Raw genomic sequence first — 16,752 nt, forward strand, 5'->3', positions numbered from 1 at the left:
GTGCTATTATTACTGAAATCCTTGGTGTCCCCCTTCTTGGGGATTGGAATGTATACTGACCATTTATAATCTGTAGGTAATTGTATTGCTTTCCATATTTGTAGACAGATTTTAGAATCATGGAATCATAGAGTTGGAATAGACCACAAGGGGCATCCAGTCCAACTCCCTGCCATGCAGGAAATCTAAATCAAAGCATCCCCGACAGATGGCCATCCAGCTTCTGCTTAAAGACTTCCAAGGAAGGAGACTCCATTACACTCCAAGGGAGTGTGTTCCACTGTCGAACAGCTCTTACTGTCAGGAAGTTCCTCCTAATGTTGAAGTGGAATCTCTTTTCCTGTAACTTGCGTCCATTGCTCCGGGTCCTAGTCTCTGGAGCAGCAGAAAACAAGCTTGCTCCCTCTTCAATGTGACATCCTTTCAAGTATTAGCTTGGAAGAACTCTTTTGCTATGTCATCTGTTCCTGGTGACCTTCTCTGAATTGCTCTCAGTGCAGCTTCCCCCAGCTCTTTGACACTGGAGGTTGATCTTCATATGGTTATTCTTCATAAGAATCTACCATCTTTTTATCTCTTTCAGATAGTTCTTCAGTGTATTGTTTCTATCATCTTTTTATTGCTTCTTGGTCAGCCACTGTGTTCTTTTGTTGGTTGTAAAGCATCCCTACTTTTGTATAAATTTCTGTTTGATTTCTCAGATCGTAGAGAAGAGATCTCTTTTTCTTCTTTTTTTGTTGTTGTCAGCTTCTACTTCCTTGCATTGATTCCAATAGTATTTCTCCTTACTCCTACATGCAAGCTGTTGGACTGTTGTATTCAGGGTTACCTTTCATTTTTGCTTCTCTTCTGTCCTTAATTATTAGTGTAAAATGCTTAGAGGTTTTACTGTATTAAGCAATATGCGTACCGTTGTTGTTTTTCTCTCCTGGAAAATGCCAAGTTTTTGATTTCCATTTGGTTTTTATTTTTTCATAGAAACCATGACTAATCATATGTATACTTCCCATTCTTTCCGAAGTGCTGGGACATGTTAACCTTGGTACATTTGCTGTTTCTGAAATAAAGAGAATAGTTACTGCTGAATGAATACAATTTCCATTGAAATCAAGTTTGTTTTCTACTTTCCTGAAGATAATTTTTGGGTGAATTGTTGGTGGCTATTTTGGAGTATATTTTTAAAAATCATTTGAAATCCATTCATGTTTACATTCCATGCTCAACATCAAGATTTAAAAGTGTGCAGTCAGTTTATTAATGATTCTGAGAATATTGTTGCCTGTATTTTGCTTTTGCCGATACTCTTAATATAGTTTGTCTTTCTAATGTATAGCTCAGTATCCATTATTTTGTACATCATGCTGTCTGAAATGTATAATTTTCTAACTTAGCATGAATGTTCACTGTCTTAAAAGAAAATTTATTAATATATGGTAGTAGCAGTATTGCCAGTTCACATTGGTTTTGGTTTGTTCAAATTATTTTTTTCCATTCACAGCAACTGGAGCAGATCCAGAAGGAGCTGAGTGTTCTGGAAGAAGATATTAAGCGAGTAGAGGTGAGGTATTGAACTATTGTTGCAGCTTGAACTGTTTTTCACTTCCTTCAGACTCTTTACCTGTCTGTGAGTTGATGTGTTAAATTTATGTCACTTGTTTCAGGAATAGGGAAAACAAACAGATTAAACTCTCTAATATATGTGTTCACTTCAATGCTTGTGTTTTTCTACTTGTTGGGAGGGCATTTCAGAAACTTTGTGTACCTTCACAGTGGTTAGTTAATTTTAAGAATTCATTAATTAAACAGTTGTGGGTGTGGGATAGAATTCAGTGAGATGCTGCAAGTTACATATTGTGACCCTAGCCCAGCCTTTCTCAAATAGTGGGGCAGGCCCCCCAGGGGGGGCGCGAGGCTCCGTAAAGGGGGGCGCAAGGCTCTGTTATGCAGAGGTGTACTTATAACAATTTTATAGACAAATGATACTATTTACAGTCACGGGGGGGGGGCGCGAAATGTTTTCTTCTTCCTGGGGGGGCATGACTGAAAATAATTGAGAAGCACTGCCCTAGCCATAGATCTTTAAACAGCTTTGTGAGCTGGTACAGTTCTTTGAAAATTTATGGCCAGAGTCACAATTTGAATCTTTCTGCATCTTCTTACATTCTATCCCATTTACACAACGGTTCAGTTATGTTTAAAAACCTGTGGCTTTAATATTACTTTGTCAGTGCATCCGAGAAAGTGGACTGATATTCATGAAAGCTCATGGTAAAATATAAAATACTTTGAAAGGTGCTGCTAGATACCTTTTTTCTCCCTTTTTATAATAAAGAGGTTGTGATGAGAAGGCAGCAGACTCGGCCTCTGTTTTATGAGTCAAATTGGTCAGGTAAATCTGTTAGAGAAGGCAATAGTAAACAATCTCCTTTTGTAGTTTTTTGTGGGGTTTCAGGCTATGTGGCCATGTTGTAGAAGAGTTTATTCTTGTCATTTTGCCTGCATCTGTGGCTGGCATCTTCAGAGAATTCTGAAGATGCCAGCCACAGATGCAGGTGAAACATCAGGAATAAAATCTTCTAGAACATAGCCACACAGCTTGAAAAATCCACAAAAAACTATGGATGCCTTCGACTTCATATCTCCTTTTGATTACTGGGATTTTAAAAACTGAATGATGGGTTTATTCATTAATTTGTAAAGTCACCCCTTCCTTTTTTTGTACATAACTGAAATCTTTTGCATGCAACTCTAAGGATGTTTGCATGCAGTTCTGAAGACTCTGTCTACATGCCATAATTTCTTAGGAATGTAGTATCATATGGATATTTGAATTCCCTAAGTCTTACCTAGGGGTCTTATTTGGAAAGAACTGTGAGACTGTGATTGACCACATGGCTCCAGCATTTATACACATACTATGGCTGTGTCAGGATTACACCACAGTGAAACTACTGTTTAGGTATATGTGAGTGAAGGATGTTTTGAAATGTATTTAAGTGCCAAGTATGGCCCCGTACAGACTGTCAAAATAAAGCTGCTTCGAGTTACTTTGGAAGTATGCTGTTTAAATGATGCAAGCGTCCTAAGAGTCCAGAAGCTGCGCCAAAGCTGCGCTCCAGTCCTTAGGAGTAGATCGTGGCTTTGGCATGGCTTCCAGACTCTTAGGATACAGGCATCATTTAAACAGCATACCTCCAAAATGACTCGAAGCAGCTTTATTTTGGCCTGTCTGTATGGGGCCTATATATCTTTTAGTGAAAGAGAGTGCACAGTAACTTTTCTATTTAATTTTGTTAGCAACTCAATTTCTGCACACAATTCCCTAGTGTAAACTTGGTTTTAAAAACCATAAATGACCTGACATGTTAGCGTAAATGTTTTGCTACCTGTTAGGTCCATTCAGCTAGGCTGTCATGTAGGCCTTGCATAATTATACAGATTGCTTCAAAAATGTTGAGTTGTAACTGAAATGAAGTTATTTATTCCCATATATATAATCTTAAAGTTCCTGTCTTAAAATAAGTTTATACATGGGTTAACATTTTGAGAGTTAATAGCTGACTTTTCCCTTCTAAGCTGATTTTAAGAGACTCAGATGGGGGCTATTGGTTCCATTTGTAGCAGACTGCTCTTCAGTAAAGTACTTTGATGTCAAACGCAGTATGACTCAACTGAGTTAACAGCATGCTAGGAGAGAATACTGTTAGTTAAGAATGTTTTGTTAAAGTATCTGAACTGAAACAAATATAATGAGATATAATGAGTAAAGTAATATATTCCTAAAGGTGCATTTTGTTAATGGGAGATATAAATATTATAATGTGACTGTGTATGTATTCCAGGAAATGAGCGGCTTGTATTCACCAGTCAGTGAGGACAGTACTGTTCCTCAGTTTGAAGCTCCCTCACCTTCACCCAGGTACTCATCTATCAATATAACCTGCCCTGCCCTCAATCTTCTCTCCTTCAAACCTCAGCACCTCCCATACTCCATGCTTACTGTTTTATTAATGTTTCTGTTTTAATGGCAGAAATAATAATAATTTGTATAGAAGTAAAGAGAAATGGTATTCAGTGGATAAGTCCATTGTCCTTCATTTGGAGTGATGGTCATTACAAGTGGTGATGCCATGATATTTGTGTTTGTGTCTGCATATATGACAACAAGAGAGTAGGTGATGGGGGGTATGCCAAGAATGAAGAGGCTGAAAACTGTGTGACCCCTATAGCTGTAACAGTGGTGTAGGAGAGGGAATCTAGCCATGTGCATAAGAACAGCTCTGGGGTGTCATAGCACAGGCCTATATGCTTCAGCATCCTGTTTCCCACAGATGCATCAGGATAAGACATGAATGTAATAATAATAATAATAATAATAATAATAATAATAATAATAATATGATTTATTTATATGCCGCCCAATCACTGGGAATCCGGGCGGCTTACAACAGAGGGGATAATAGACGATTCCCTGCCTTCAGGCTTACAATCTAAAAAGACACGACACAAAAGGAGAAGGGAATGGTGAGGGGGGTTGAGGGGATCAGGTCCAGCATTCTTCTCTCCCTCTGAGGCCTGGACAAAGGCAGATGGACCGGAGGGAGGGCTCTTCTTCTTCAGGCTAGCCCTGGTGGAGCTGGACCAGCCTATTCTCTCCCTCACAGGCCGAAAGATGACAGTTAAGGAGGGAGGAGCCTCTTTTTTCAGGCTAGCCCTGATGGAGCTGGGCCAGTAGTTACCCCATTGTTCTTTGCCAACTGATATTCAGAATCATACTGTTCCTAATCTTTTTAGTAGCTTATAATCATCATAAATTGTTTCAAAATATCAAAGTTTTTTGTCTCTACATGATAAGCTTCTGTCTTTGCATCACAGCTCCCCCTACCAGAATTTCTTCTCTACAGTAATACCATCCTTTATTTCTGTTTACTTGGAAAGGGACAGTTTAGCTGCAGACACATTATTAAAAATTAGACGTGCCTCCTTGTTACCAGTTTAGCTTACATGTGCACATTAAATCAGGAAACATTGAACCCTGCTAATGTCATCTGTCCTTTTCCCCAGATTGTCTTGATGCCTAAACCATTTCCAACAAACAATCCTTAGTCAAATACTGTTGCTGTTTGAATTTACTGACTGCACTTTTCTCATAAAGTTTCAGAAATAAATATAATCAAAACCTGGATGCCAGTCAGAAAAAACAACAACATTTGTGCCGCTTAATAGATTTAACCCCCCCACCCCTGCTTTGTATCACAGAATCTATTGTACTTGTTTGACATGAATAATGACTAGAGCAACTTCATCTTACATGGGCAGCAAAAGCCTTTGGTACACTCTGCTTAGTATACACATTTGCATTTAAGTGACAAAGAGCTAAGTTCTGAGATGGTTGGTCCACGCGAGCTCCTTGTTTTAATGTTTTTCATGATACCAGTCTAGCACAGTAACATGCATGATTTCTTATTGTGTAATGTACCTTATTAGCTAGAAGTGCTGTCAGTTGTGAGATAGTTACTAGGTAACTTTTTGACATACTATGAAGAAACTATATATGGAAATATTTAACGAGTGCAGAATTTGTTAACAGTTTTCTGTGATTTAAGATTTGGTCTGGAAAACACCTGTGGGAAAAACAATCTGTGTAAGATGTAGTTGAACTGAAAAGGTTGATATTTCTTGTCAGGCATTGTTTAATGGCTCATTAAGCATTTCATTATATTAATTTTCTGTGGGGTGAAAAGTATGAAGGGGTTTTTTGGCATGTGTGGAAAATAAATTCATTAGGCAGTTAAGGAAGAAATCAGTTTCTCCTTTATTATATATTTTCGACTGTGTCTTCTGGTTAGGATGGGCGATATAGTTGTCCTTCGGATTCGCAGCTTTTGGATTCATGGATTCGATTATTAGTGAGTCCCTAGCTGTGCGTGCATGCACTCCTCCCTCTCCGTCCCAACAAGGCTTTTCCCCTGTGAGTGATAGAAAAGCCTGGAGGTTTTTCTTGAGGAAGAGGAAGGTAGCCTAGCTTCTACAGGCCTGCCTGAAAGAAGAAAAGCCCTCTCTCTATCCACCATCTTGAGGGAGGGGAAGGCAGGCCAGCTCCAACAGGCCTCCGAGGAAGAGCAGATCTGCTGGACTTTTCCCCTTCCCTACTGTCATTCCCTTCTCCTTTTGTGTCCTGACTTTTTTTTAGATTGTAAACCTGAGGGCAGGGAAATGTCTCATTAACAAATTGTAAACTGCTCTGATAGCCTTGGCTGAAGAGGGGGGGGGGGTATAAATAAATAAGTATTATTATTATTATTATTGTTATTATTATTATTATTATTGCGAGCGCACAGCAAGGGACTCAAAAATAATTGAATTCCCTGAAGCCTTGGGACTGAAGGAGGAAACGGCAGGCACGCCCTCCTTAATTCCCTCCAAGGCCTAAGAAAAGTCCCTGGATGTCTCCCAAGCCTTCAGAGGGAAGGGGGACGTGACCAAAGCACCCTTTCCCCTTCTCTCCCAAGGTCTGAGAGAGATTCCCTGACTTCTTTCAAGCCTTGGGAGGAAAGGGCAAAGTGGCCAAAGTGCCCTTTTCCCTTCCCTCCCAAGGTTTTAGAGAGGTTCCCCAACTTCTTTCAAGCTTTTGGAGGGAAGGGAGAAGCAGTCCAAGCGCCCTTTTCCCTTCCTTCTCGAGGTCTGAGAGAGGTCCCTGGACATCTCTCAAGCCTTCGGAGGGAAAGGGGAATGACCAAAGTGCCCTTTTCCCTTCTCTTCCAAGGTCTGAGAGAGATTCCCCGACTTCTTTCAAACCTTGGGAGGGAAGGAAGAAGCAGCCAGCACACACTCCCATGCTTTTCCAGCACCTCAAACAGCTTGTTAGAGCTGTTTAAGGCTTTGTAGGGGAAATGTGCACGTGCATGAGCATGCACACTAGTCTCTACCGATTATTCACGAATTCTTCATTTTCATGAGGGTCCTCTGCCCCTATCCCCTGCAAATCCGGAGGGAAGACTGTATTTTATTCTTGAAATAAGTCACTCTCCTGTAGGGTATGGAGTTCTTGTGGGTTTTTTTAATAGAGCTTTTTATAACTCTCGGTATTGAAAGACATATGGGCCTGTTACAGACTGCCAAAATAAAGCTGCTTCGGGTCTCTTTGGAGGTATGCTGTTTAAATGATGCATGCATCCTAAGTATCCGGAAGCTGCACCAAAGCTGCCCTCCAGTGCTTAGGAATGGAGTGTGGCTTTGGCGTGACCTCCGGACTCTTACCCATGCATCATTTAAATAGCATACCTCCAAAGAGACCTGAAGCAGCTTTATTTTGGCAGTATGTAATAGGCCTTAATTTCAGATGCTGGGGCTGAGTTATATTCTTTGTGTCAAAGCGCTTTTAAAAAGATTTCTTGTGATCTGCTGAATTGGCCTTTCCAAAAGTTTTGGCCTACATCTTGCATAATCTCTAACCATTAGCCAAACTGGCTTTGGCTTATAGAATATATGTTTTTTCATGATGATACAGTTTACTATTTATTTGCAGCTTATTGAGAAATGGATGTATTTTCCAAATGTTAAAAATCAAGACTGTATAAGCAACGTTTTCCCCCAAGGGAGGCTTTTTCTTAACTGATTGCTGCATGTACAGCAGTCCTAGGAAACAAGATTTTTTAAAACGTATTTTTAATTTTTCTGCTGCTTGATACTGGAATATTGGGGAGAGAAATAAATGTTTAAAATCAATTCAAATTGTTATTTGCTGGCCCCTTCCTCTTACACAGATCACCATCTCTCTACCTGCAATTTAGAGTTCACTTTTGTACTACTTTGTTATTTATATGTGTGTTTCCTAGCCATATCAAGGGTCTCTTAGTCAATAGTTTCTTTTTGCTTTTTTGTGGAGCCCTATGTTAGAGACTACATAACTGTCAGGCTGTATGTAGTAAGGGACTAGTGGATGGTGGATCCAGCCTACATTGCCTTTCATCCAGTCTGCTACTCTCATGTTACACTCGCAGTGATTTCCTCTTGTTCCAGTTTTTAGCTAATGGCATTTAATGGCTGTGCCTATGTTCTTCTGTGCATATTGTCATCTTCAACTTCATTTACTTCCTCTTGGTTGATCTCCCCACTATTTCCTTCTGCATGCAAGCTTTCCTTTGACAGGTGTTACTGCAAGTTATTGTTAACACATGTATGCAGACCCGCGTATAAGTGTAATATACCAGATGGACAGCGACATGTAGGAATCTTTTGTAGAGGCATGCCGTACATATAGAAAGTGTCATACTATTTTTTAAACAGAATTTTACATTAGCTTGAGAGCTAGGATAAAAAAGTTTCACTTTTATGATGAACAGTTCCAGGAAAAAGAAACCTTGTTTAATATACCATCTCCTTGAGCACTTGGACCAACAGGCTATTCCTGCTTTTTGTGACAGAGAATGAAAAGACAGCCAGAGAATGGTGGTTCAGCATGTTTGCAGACATAATGTTCATATTGTCAATGTTAACTCAAATACGAATGGTTTCTACTGGAGTTGCTTTCCAGTGGAAAGAGGGATATTAACAAGGCAGAGCTTGGGAACCTGTGTATAGTAGAGGTTTCTTTGAGTTTTAATGGCTTAGGGTGGACCATGTGAGAAAACAGAACTGATAAACTTAAAATATTTTTCAAGACAAAAGGGGAAGAAATAAATCAAAGCAAGCCATCAGTTTCAGAGAAAAAGGAATTATGGGGATCTTATTTCCTAATTGATCATGGTTCCTTGAACAGATGTGCAAACCTTTGGAATCACCTTAATATGTTTGATAGTGCTGTGAACAAACATCATGGAGGAAAGCTTTCTTAGTGGGCAGTGATAGGGAAGCTGATGAACTTTCTAGTTAAGAAGCTGTTAGAGACCTTACAGCCAATGTCAATTTAGCTGTAACAACACAATTTGAACAATAGAATAGAGAACATTGAGGAAAATAATAAAAACTGAGAGAATGAATCCAAAGTAATGAAAAGAGTCAAGATGGGAAAACTTTCCATCTGCCTGCTTGTTTGTCTGCGGGGTACATACCATTGACTCCATATTCTGTAAGTCATGGCCTAGGCTCCCAATTTATTGACTGAATGAGTAAGCCTTTTGTTGCAATAAATGCTCCCAAGGATTCCGAGTGGGCTAAAAATCAGTCAGTAGCTCCAAGACTGCAGTTGAGTACCAGTCATGGAAACACACTGGGTGACCTTAGGCAAGTTGCACACTCTCACCTCCGAAAGAAGGCAATGTCAAACTTCCTCTGAAGAAAACCTGCCAGGAACATCCCATGCATGATAGGTTAGCCGTCAGGTTGCTATAAGTTGGAAACAACTTGAAGGCATATAACAACCCAAATCTGGAGGCTTGCAGCTATCCTAGGTAATGAGATGGATCACATTTTATAATGTAGTTGTGCTACAAATTAGTGCTGACTAGGCAGCTGCAGTGGATAATTCCCTGGCACTTTCTTCCTGGCTATTTGACTGAATGACTGACAGCGTTACAAAAGCTATGCTTCTAACAGATGCTTGGGTGGTATTTTAACCTGCTGATCTTATGGGGTGTTTGATTAGAGTCAAGATATCATTTGCAGATACTTAGAGTTCTCAAAAGTTTTCATGCTGAAGCAGAGGGACTTTTTAGTTAAGGTGGAGACACCAAAGTCATCCTTTACACTAAATACTTGTAGCTTAGCACATGAACATCAACATTAAACAAACAGCATCATTTATATACCGCTTCATACTGAACTAACAGTGTCTAAGCAGTTTACAACTATAAGCTAATTGCTCCCAACAAGCTGGGTACTCATTTTAGCGACCTCGGAAGGATACAAGCCTGAGTCAAGCTTGAGCCCCCTTGGTTAGAATTGAACTCACAACCTTATGGTTTTGAGTAAGTGGCTGCAATACAGGCATTTAGCCACTGCGCCACCAGGGCTCCTAAATTACATTACAGCCGGCCCTGCACATTTGCTTGTTTCCCCTTCACGGATCTGATGATTCATCAATTTGGTTAATATGTTCTCTAGGAATATCTAGGGTCCTCCAGTGCAAATCTTTGGTCAATTTCTGCTTGGAGTTGACCATAGAATTTCACTGGAGGACCTAGAGATTCCTAGAGAAACATTCTCTCAGATTACAGAAAATTGCATTTTCTATTTATATTTGTGGCTCTTCTACTTTTGTGGGGGTGTTGTCCTCCTACCCCTGTGAAAGTGGAGGCCTGACTGTATTCCTAGCTGTTAGGAAATGCTTGTTCATGGACCCATTCTGAGAAAATTGGTATATAACACATGGTGCTAGGAAGATACCAGACAAACACTAAAACAGAATATATGTGTACTGTATAAAGCCATTGTGATTGAGCTTTGCAGTAGCACAAATCCACCCATGCAGTCCTGCACATCACTACCTGTGCCCTTCCTCCTCCTCCTCGGATTAACAGGGGTGAATAGCCTCAAGGCTGTTCTATGGCCAGGATCCTGTAGTGGCCTCATGTTAGTGCAATTGTGTGTTCCTCTAGTAGTTGTTGGCAGACTTCCATAATGAGGTCTTTGTGACCTCCAAATACAGTAGAAACCTCTGTATCAGTGGGTTAGTGATCTGTGGGTTTGACCACTTGTGGATCACCATGCCCCAAATTATTCAGTGGTTACATGTGCATGCAGATGTGTTGGCATGTCTGTGCACACTTTGTTGCCATTGAATATTGTGGCGCATGACCATGTTTTTTGGTCACTTGTGTGTGGGGTGAAACCAAACCCCAGAAGGTGGGAAGGGTCACCTATACATACAGTTCCCTGTCAGTGCAATAGTTTGTGGCATTCCCATTCTGATGCATGAACACAACTCTGCATGCACATACCGACATCCAAACCCAGTTGACCATCTTAGCCTTTCCCACAATCCCTTGGAGTTATCTGCTCCAGTGACTCTCAGGAGGTTAGTGATCTATGCGGTTTCTCCAAAGAAATGAAGACTGTTAATACAGGGAGGGAGACATGTAGGCACGGTTTGAAACAAAATCATGTAAGGTGATAGAAAGCTTAAAATGTCTCTACAAATAACTCCTGTGACTCTGGAATAGTTCTCTCTTCCTTTCATTTAAAACTTCATAACTCATTTTCTGACCTCAAAAAAGGGATGAGATCATAAAGACCCGTAGTCTGGTCACATCAAAGCAGGTTTCAGCAGTCTTAGCACTTTTGTTGTTAGATCTTTTGTTCACTTATTTATCACTTCTTCTTACTGCACAAAGAGGAGGAAAGATAATGAGAGCCTTATTCTTCCCCTACATTTCTTCCCCCATGACACCAGTTCACTCATCCCATCACTGCTGTTGCACTAAGTAACTGTATTGTTAATTGCATTTGTAAAGCATGTGAAACTATGGGGACTTGATTTAGACGTTAGAATGTGGAACTGCCTTTTCAAGCTCTGTAAATTTCTGCTACATCAGCGTTTATCTGTATTGTATGCATTTTTAATTTATTTGTGTCTCTGTGTGTAAGCTACGATGAGAACATAGACATAAGACAGGATATAAATATTTTAAATAACTTAACAATATAGTCCTAGCTGGAGGTGAGTCAGAGAGATACTGATGGGGAGATCTGTCTATCCCAGGAGTAGAAAGCTACCACCAGTGTTATTCTTGCCAGTGATAGCTAGTGTAACACTTTCAAATAAAGTGTTTTGAGGGAATATGCAGTCAGGTTTGAATCTGCTGAATTCAAACCCTTTCCAGCCCTCAAATGTGTCCTTAACTCTGTCAAGGCCTGTAGAAGGCCCTCTTGGCTAGCCTGATCTAGTTCTCAAATATTAAAATTACTATTCAAGAGAATTTTTTTAAAAACCTGCCAGCCCCCCAAAATCAGGCAAAGCCACTCACTGTCCATCATGCCTCTTATTATGGCTAGTCCAAGCTCGCTAAACCTGGGAGAAACAGAGGATCCAGTACTCCCCCTGCCACCAGTTTAGGATTGTGTTATGACTTACTTTAAGTTTATCCTCCCAGAAAAATATCTTTAATTTATTCTCTGAAAAACCTTTTTGTGAAAAATGTTTTTTCCTACAGAATATAGTTCATTGACGTGGGCGTGTTTTATGCGGCTTTCAGCATATGCTGAAAGCCGCGCAGGGAGAAGGGGTGGTGCGTCCCATAGGGAATAATGGGGAGGGTGTGCACTATTGTGCCACTGTGTGCACGAGCCCCATTCATTTGAATGGGTCTCAAGCATAGGCTGAATTTGCCTTACGCAGGAGAGTCCGGAACGGATCCCCTGCATAAAGTAAGGGCACAGTATATATTAGAAAAAAAATAAAGTTAATTCATTTCAGCAGTTTTAAAAATTAATTTTGTTGGTTTACTTACACAGATACTCTTTTTTATTCCTACAGTAGCATTATCGATTCTACAGAATACAGCCAGCCTCCAGGATTCAGTGGCAGTTCCCAGGTGAGGAAATAATTGTGGTATATGCTAAGATGGAAATGTGGTTTAAATTATCCAGGAACTTGATCTGGCTACTCCTAATATTTTCACTGGTGTGCCATAGATAGATTATGGTTTTAATCCTGTACAGGTAGGTGAAACTGGATACATATGAGGGCCAGACATGAAAGGACAGATTCTGTTCTCAGATATCTTTAAGATGAATAACAAGCTCAGAGAAGCCCAGTTTCTGACTAAATTCTGATGTATGAGGGTGGGGAGAATGGATCGCCTTTTCCTTCTGCGTTATGAAAACTGATGAAAACTTCCCATTTTTCAAGATACTGATGGTCCTTTTGAACAAATAGCGGCTAGGTGGAAAGTGTTTTTATTGAGAAGAATTTAGCTGCTCTTTTGCTGTCATGATTCAAGTGGACCTGTGTTGCTGTTAATCTATTAAAATCCTTTAGAAGATAATCTTGCATTTAATTTAGCTCAAGTATAATACTTTGTTCTGGATAGTGACATAAAAGGCATGGAAAGCCCTCTCTGAGAAAATGTGGCAGAGACCAGGAGGAGTGAGGGAGAAGGAGGGCGGAGCATGCATTGCATATGAAGGAGAAAGCTTTTCCAGGATGGTAGGGGCAGAGGAAAGGAGGGCTCCATTTCTCCACCCTCCCACCCTGTAAAGGCGTGGAGGATCAAGGCCCCCCCTTACCAGGAGGGAGGGCATGGGGGGGTCGATCTTCCACCCTTTTCTGGGATGGTGAACCAGACAGGTCTCTGTCCTGTAAAGGGTCTTGGGGTGGAGGTCGATTCCCAGTCCTTTCCAGGATGCATAGCTGCCTGGTGAACCAGGCAGTTATCCCTCCTAGAAAGGGTTTTTGGGGTTGGAGAGGGTGTTTTTAGCTCAGGGTGACCAAACTTGGTTCTCCTTCTTTTCAGGTCCTCCATTTCAACCTCCTGTCCAAGAGAGATTCCAATAGGCCCTGCATTTTGAGCAGGGCTGAGAAGGATGAATTTAATACTTATATGAGTGGCTTGTTTTTATTTTGTTTTGTATTTGTTTTGAGCTTATATTTGGTCATGTCCTCAATTTTTTCCTTGCGTGTTCCCCCCCCGGAAGTCCCACCCCCAGAGGTCCTGCCCTGGACATCATACCTCCAGAAGTCCATTCCCCCCCCCCCCCCCCCGGCACTGGGAACGCCACTGAGTTTGGGCACTTAGTCTCTAAAAGGTTCACCATCACTGAGATAGTGAATACTTTTCATGCATATAGTACTTAAGAAAACATGCAAACAAAGGAGTGGGTAAATCAAGTTAAGATGTGAAAGAAAGCAACCATGGTGTTGTTAACAATTTTGATTTCAGCAAAGACAGACATATCATGCCATTAAGTAATAACATGAAAGGCTGGTCCTAATATTATTGTTATTTTTGGTTAGGATATAAAAGTATCTTCAGTACATTTATACAAATGAGAGCTTCATTGAAAATCCAGAACAAGTTTCCTAAGCTTTATGTAGTGACATCTGCTTATCTTTTCTAATGTTGGTTAAGCTTTGAAATTATTTGCTTGTGTTAATACTGTATCCTAAAGGAATCAAAGGGTTAGTCTGATTCCCTGTTTTGTGTTGAAAGAATCATTAATATTACGTTGTGTGTGAAAAGGGGCCTTAATACATGAACAACGTGTAATCTTTTTGAGGAAGTTCTGAACGGCTGTACCACAGTATAAGTCACATTGAAGTGAACCTTATATCTAAATATATGTATTTAGCTTTAAATGCCTATTAAATTGGTTTGGCATCTTGATATCAATGTGGAATGCAGATTGGTTGTTCCACTAGATTGGGATATGCTACTGCGGCCCTCCATATATTTTTGAATTGCAACTGATTGCAATAACAACACAACAGCTGTCATCATTATTAGTATTAGTATTACTCTGGTGACTGCAGTTTCCCACCCCTGGACTAGACTACATGTTAGAAATCTCTTCCAATATTATTTTAAAGGGATATGTAGGGATGTGCATGTGTATTAACATTTTCAGTTTACAATTTATAATACTAATTAGAGCTTTGCATCAATAGCATTGTAGTGAAGTACAGCTTGAATTTCTGAAGCATTTGATTGCAAAATCAATTTTGGAATAAGAAAGCAGAAAAAGTTCTAGCTTGTCAAGAAAATTTATAGATAGCTTATACATAAACACCACATAACAGTATACATAACTCAGAACTGTCTAACATTTGAAAAGAGAATGCAATTGAGTCCCAAAGCTGTCACTGCTGGTTTAAATCTGGGTCCATATTGATTCAAGTACTATACTTTATGTTTTGGAAAACCTGAATGCCCAGCACTATTTTTCACTTCCTAGAAGAGTTGCATTTTTATATAACTTTAAGTTGGAGGGGTAGAAGAATTGCACTTTTATATAACACTGAAGTTGTAGAAACCACTTGGCAATGGCAATAAAATTATGAAGTGCGTGCAATTATGTTTGACTGCCAAATTAGTTCTACATTGTTCATCATAGACATGGTTGAGATGAATAGTTTTGTAATCCTACAAATGTATTTTAATGCAGACATTTCCCATTTACCTGGTGAATATGTATCTATTCTTAGTTTATCCTAAATAGGAAGTTGTCAAAGATACAGGGCTGCTTTAAGATTCTAATTCTCAATCTGCATAAAAAGTTCATATTAACAAATAATACTGAAACTTGAATATATCCTTGGAATTAACTGCTGTTCTTAAAGATATTTTGAGATGGAGGTGTACCTCAAAAGTTTGTTCTAGGTAATTAATTATTTTTTTTACATAGTCTTCCTTGGCTTAGTGAACTGGATGTCTTTTTTTTACTGAAGTGAGGGAGAACTTGAGAGAAGTTGCTGTTTTGTTACTTCATTTGAATACCTAGAAACTTTGTTGACACTTACCTTCTGAGTCTTATGACTGAGGAAGAACTTTATAATTGTTATATATACTACCACCATAAGGATGAATATTACAGACAAATTACTCTTGGTCTATGGATCACATGGGAGAATCAATGTTGATTTCGATTTTTTTGTGTATCTGAAATACATTGCCACTGTTTGCACATTGGTCAGTAATATCTACTTGAAGAATTGGACACATTTGTGCATTGTTTCTAAATACAATTTCTTCCCCATCCCTGCTTCATTCAGACTAAGAAACAACCGTGGTATAACAGTACATTAGCATCAAGGCGGAAGAGGCTTACAGCTCATTTTGAAGATCTGGAGCAATGCTACTTTTCTACCAGGATGACACGAGTATCAGGTAGAATATTGGCTACTAAATGAGGTGCTGTGTCTGCTATGCTTCCATTTTCTAGTATTATTCACCCAGATTCCATCATGGCAATTTGCATCTAGGATGACAAGCAGTTTCCCACACAACTGTAACACCATTTTATTTTCTTGTCTTTAGATTTGAGTTGAACCCTCAGTTGCCTGTTGTTTTCTGGATTTTAGTTTCGTCTGATGTCTAACATGATCTTCTCCCTGATTTTTCTTTCAGTCTGTATTTGATTATCATTTTCCTTCCTGTCACAAGACACTTCCCTTGCTTCCTCCCTCTACTTTTGCTCCAGGTGTTCAGTCTTTCTCAAAACTGTGTTCTTTCTCCCTCCACAGAATTGTGGACCGTCTCCACTCCTCCTGCCTTCTTTAGGATAAATATGTAGTTTTTTTGCCTTGACTGCTGTAGTTTTCCTTTATTACTGTCATTATACTTTATTACATGTTCCATCCAGAGGGACTTGTGGAATCATACCATCTCTTGTCATGCCTTCCCTATGTCTACAGTCCCACTTCTGAAATTATTCTCCTCTCCTGTAAACTATTATTCCTCTTATACATTCATTATATATTCCCTTCCCTTGCTTTTAAAATTCTCAGATGTTTCCATAACCTGTTCATTAGCTCCTCTTGTAGCACCCCTGACATGGCCCTTGCTCCTCTGATTATGCCAGTCTAATTAGTGCTATTTTAAAGAACTATTCAAAATACCTAAACTAGGTATCAACCAGCTTTATAGCAGCTACTGATAACTTCAGATCAGAGTCAATTCTAGAACTGTGTGATATGGTGATCTTCTACCAATACCTTTTTATTTATATTTTATCAGTGGCTTTGGGATTAAATGTACTGTAGTAGTAATGGCTACAGTATTAAAACTTAAATGTATCTGTGTAGAAGAAATGTAATAGTCTCCTCTCAGACATTTTTTTGGTAAGCAGAGTTGACTCCTTAGACTGTTACAAGAT

General features: G+C 39.6%; 1 protein-coding gene across 2 annotated transcripts in view; it reads left to right on the top strand.

Moving 5' to 3' along the window:
• Nucleotides 1-16,752, top strand: part of COP1 (COP1 E3 ubiquitin ligase) — a 144,458-nt gene that overhangs the window by 25,047 nt on the left and 102,659 nt on the right. For both annotated transcript variants that reach the window (XM_089515966.1, XM_089515967.1), the window contains exons 7-10: nucleotides 1,499-1,558; nucleotides 3,843-3,919; nucleotides 12,416-12,473; nucleotides 15,650-15,764. In XM_089515966.1, the coding sequence (XP_089372092.1) occupies nucleotides 1,499-1,558; nucleotides 3,843-3,919; nucleotides 12,416-12,473; nucleotides 15,650-15,764 (310 nt within the window). The remainder of the gene's footprint in view (nucleotides 1-1,498; nucleotides 1,559-3,842; nucleotides 3,920-12,415; nucleotides 12,474-15,649; nucleotides 15,765-16,752) is intronic.

Source organism: Sceloporus occidentalis, unplaced genomic scaffold (genome assembly GCF_023333645.1).
Source record: "Sceloporus occidentalis isolate IW3139 unplaced genomic scaffold, rSceOcc1.0.p SCAF_3, whole genome shotgun sequence".
NCBI lineage: Eukaryota > Metazoa > Chordata > Lepidosauria > Squamata > Phrynosomatidae > Sceloporus > Sceloporus occidentalis.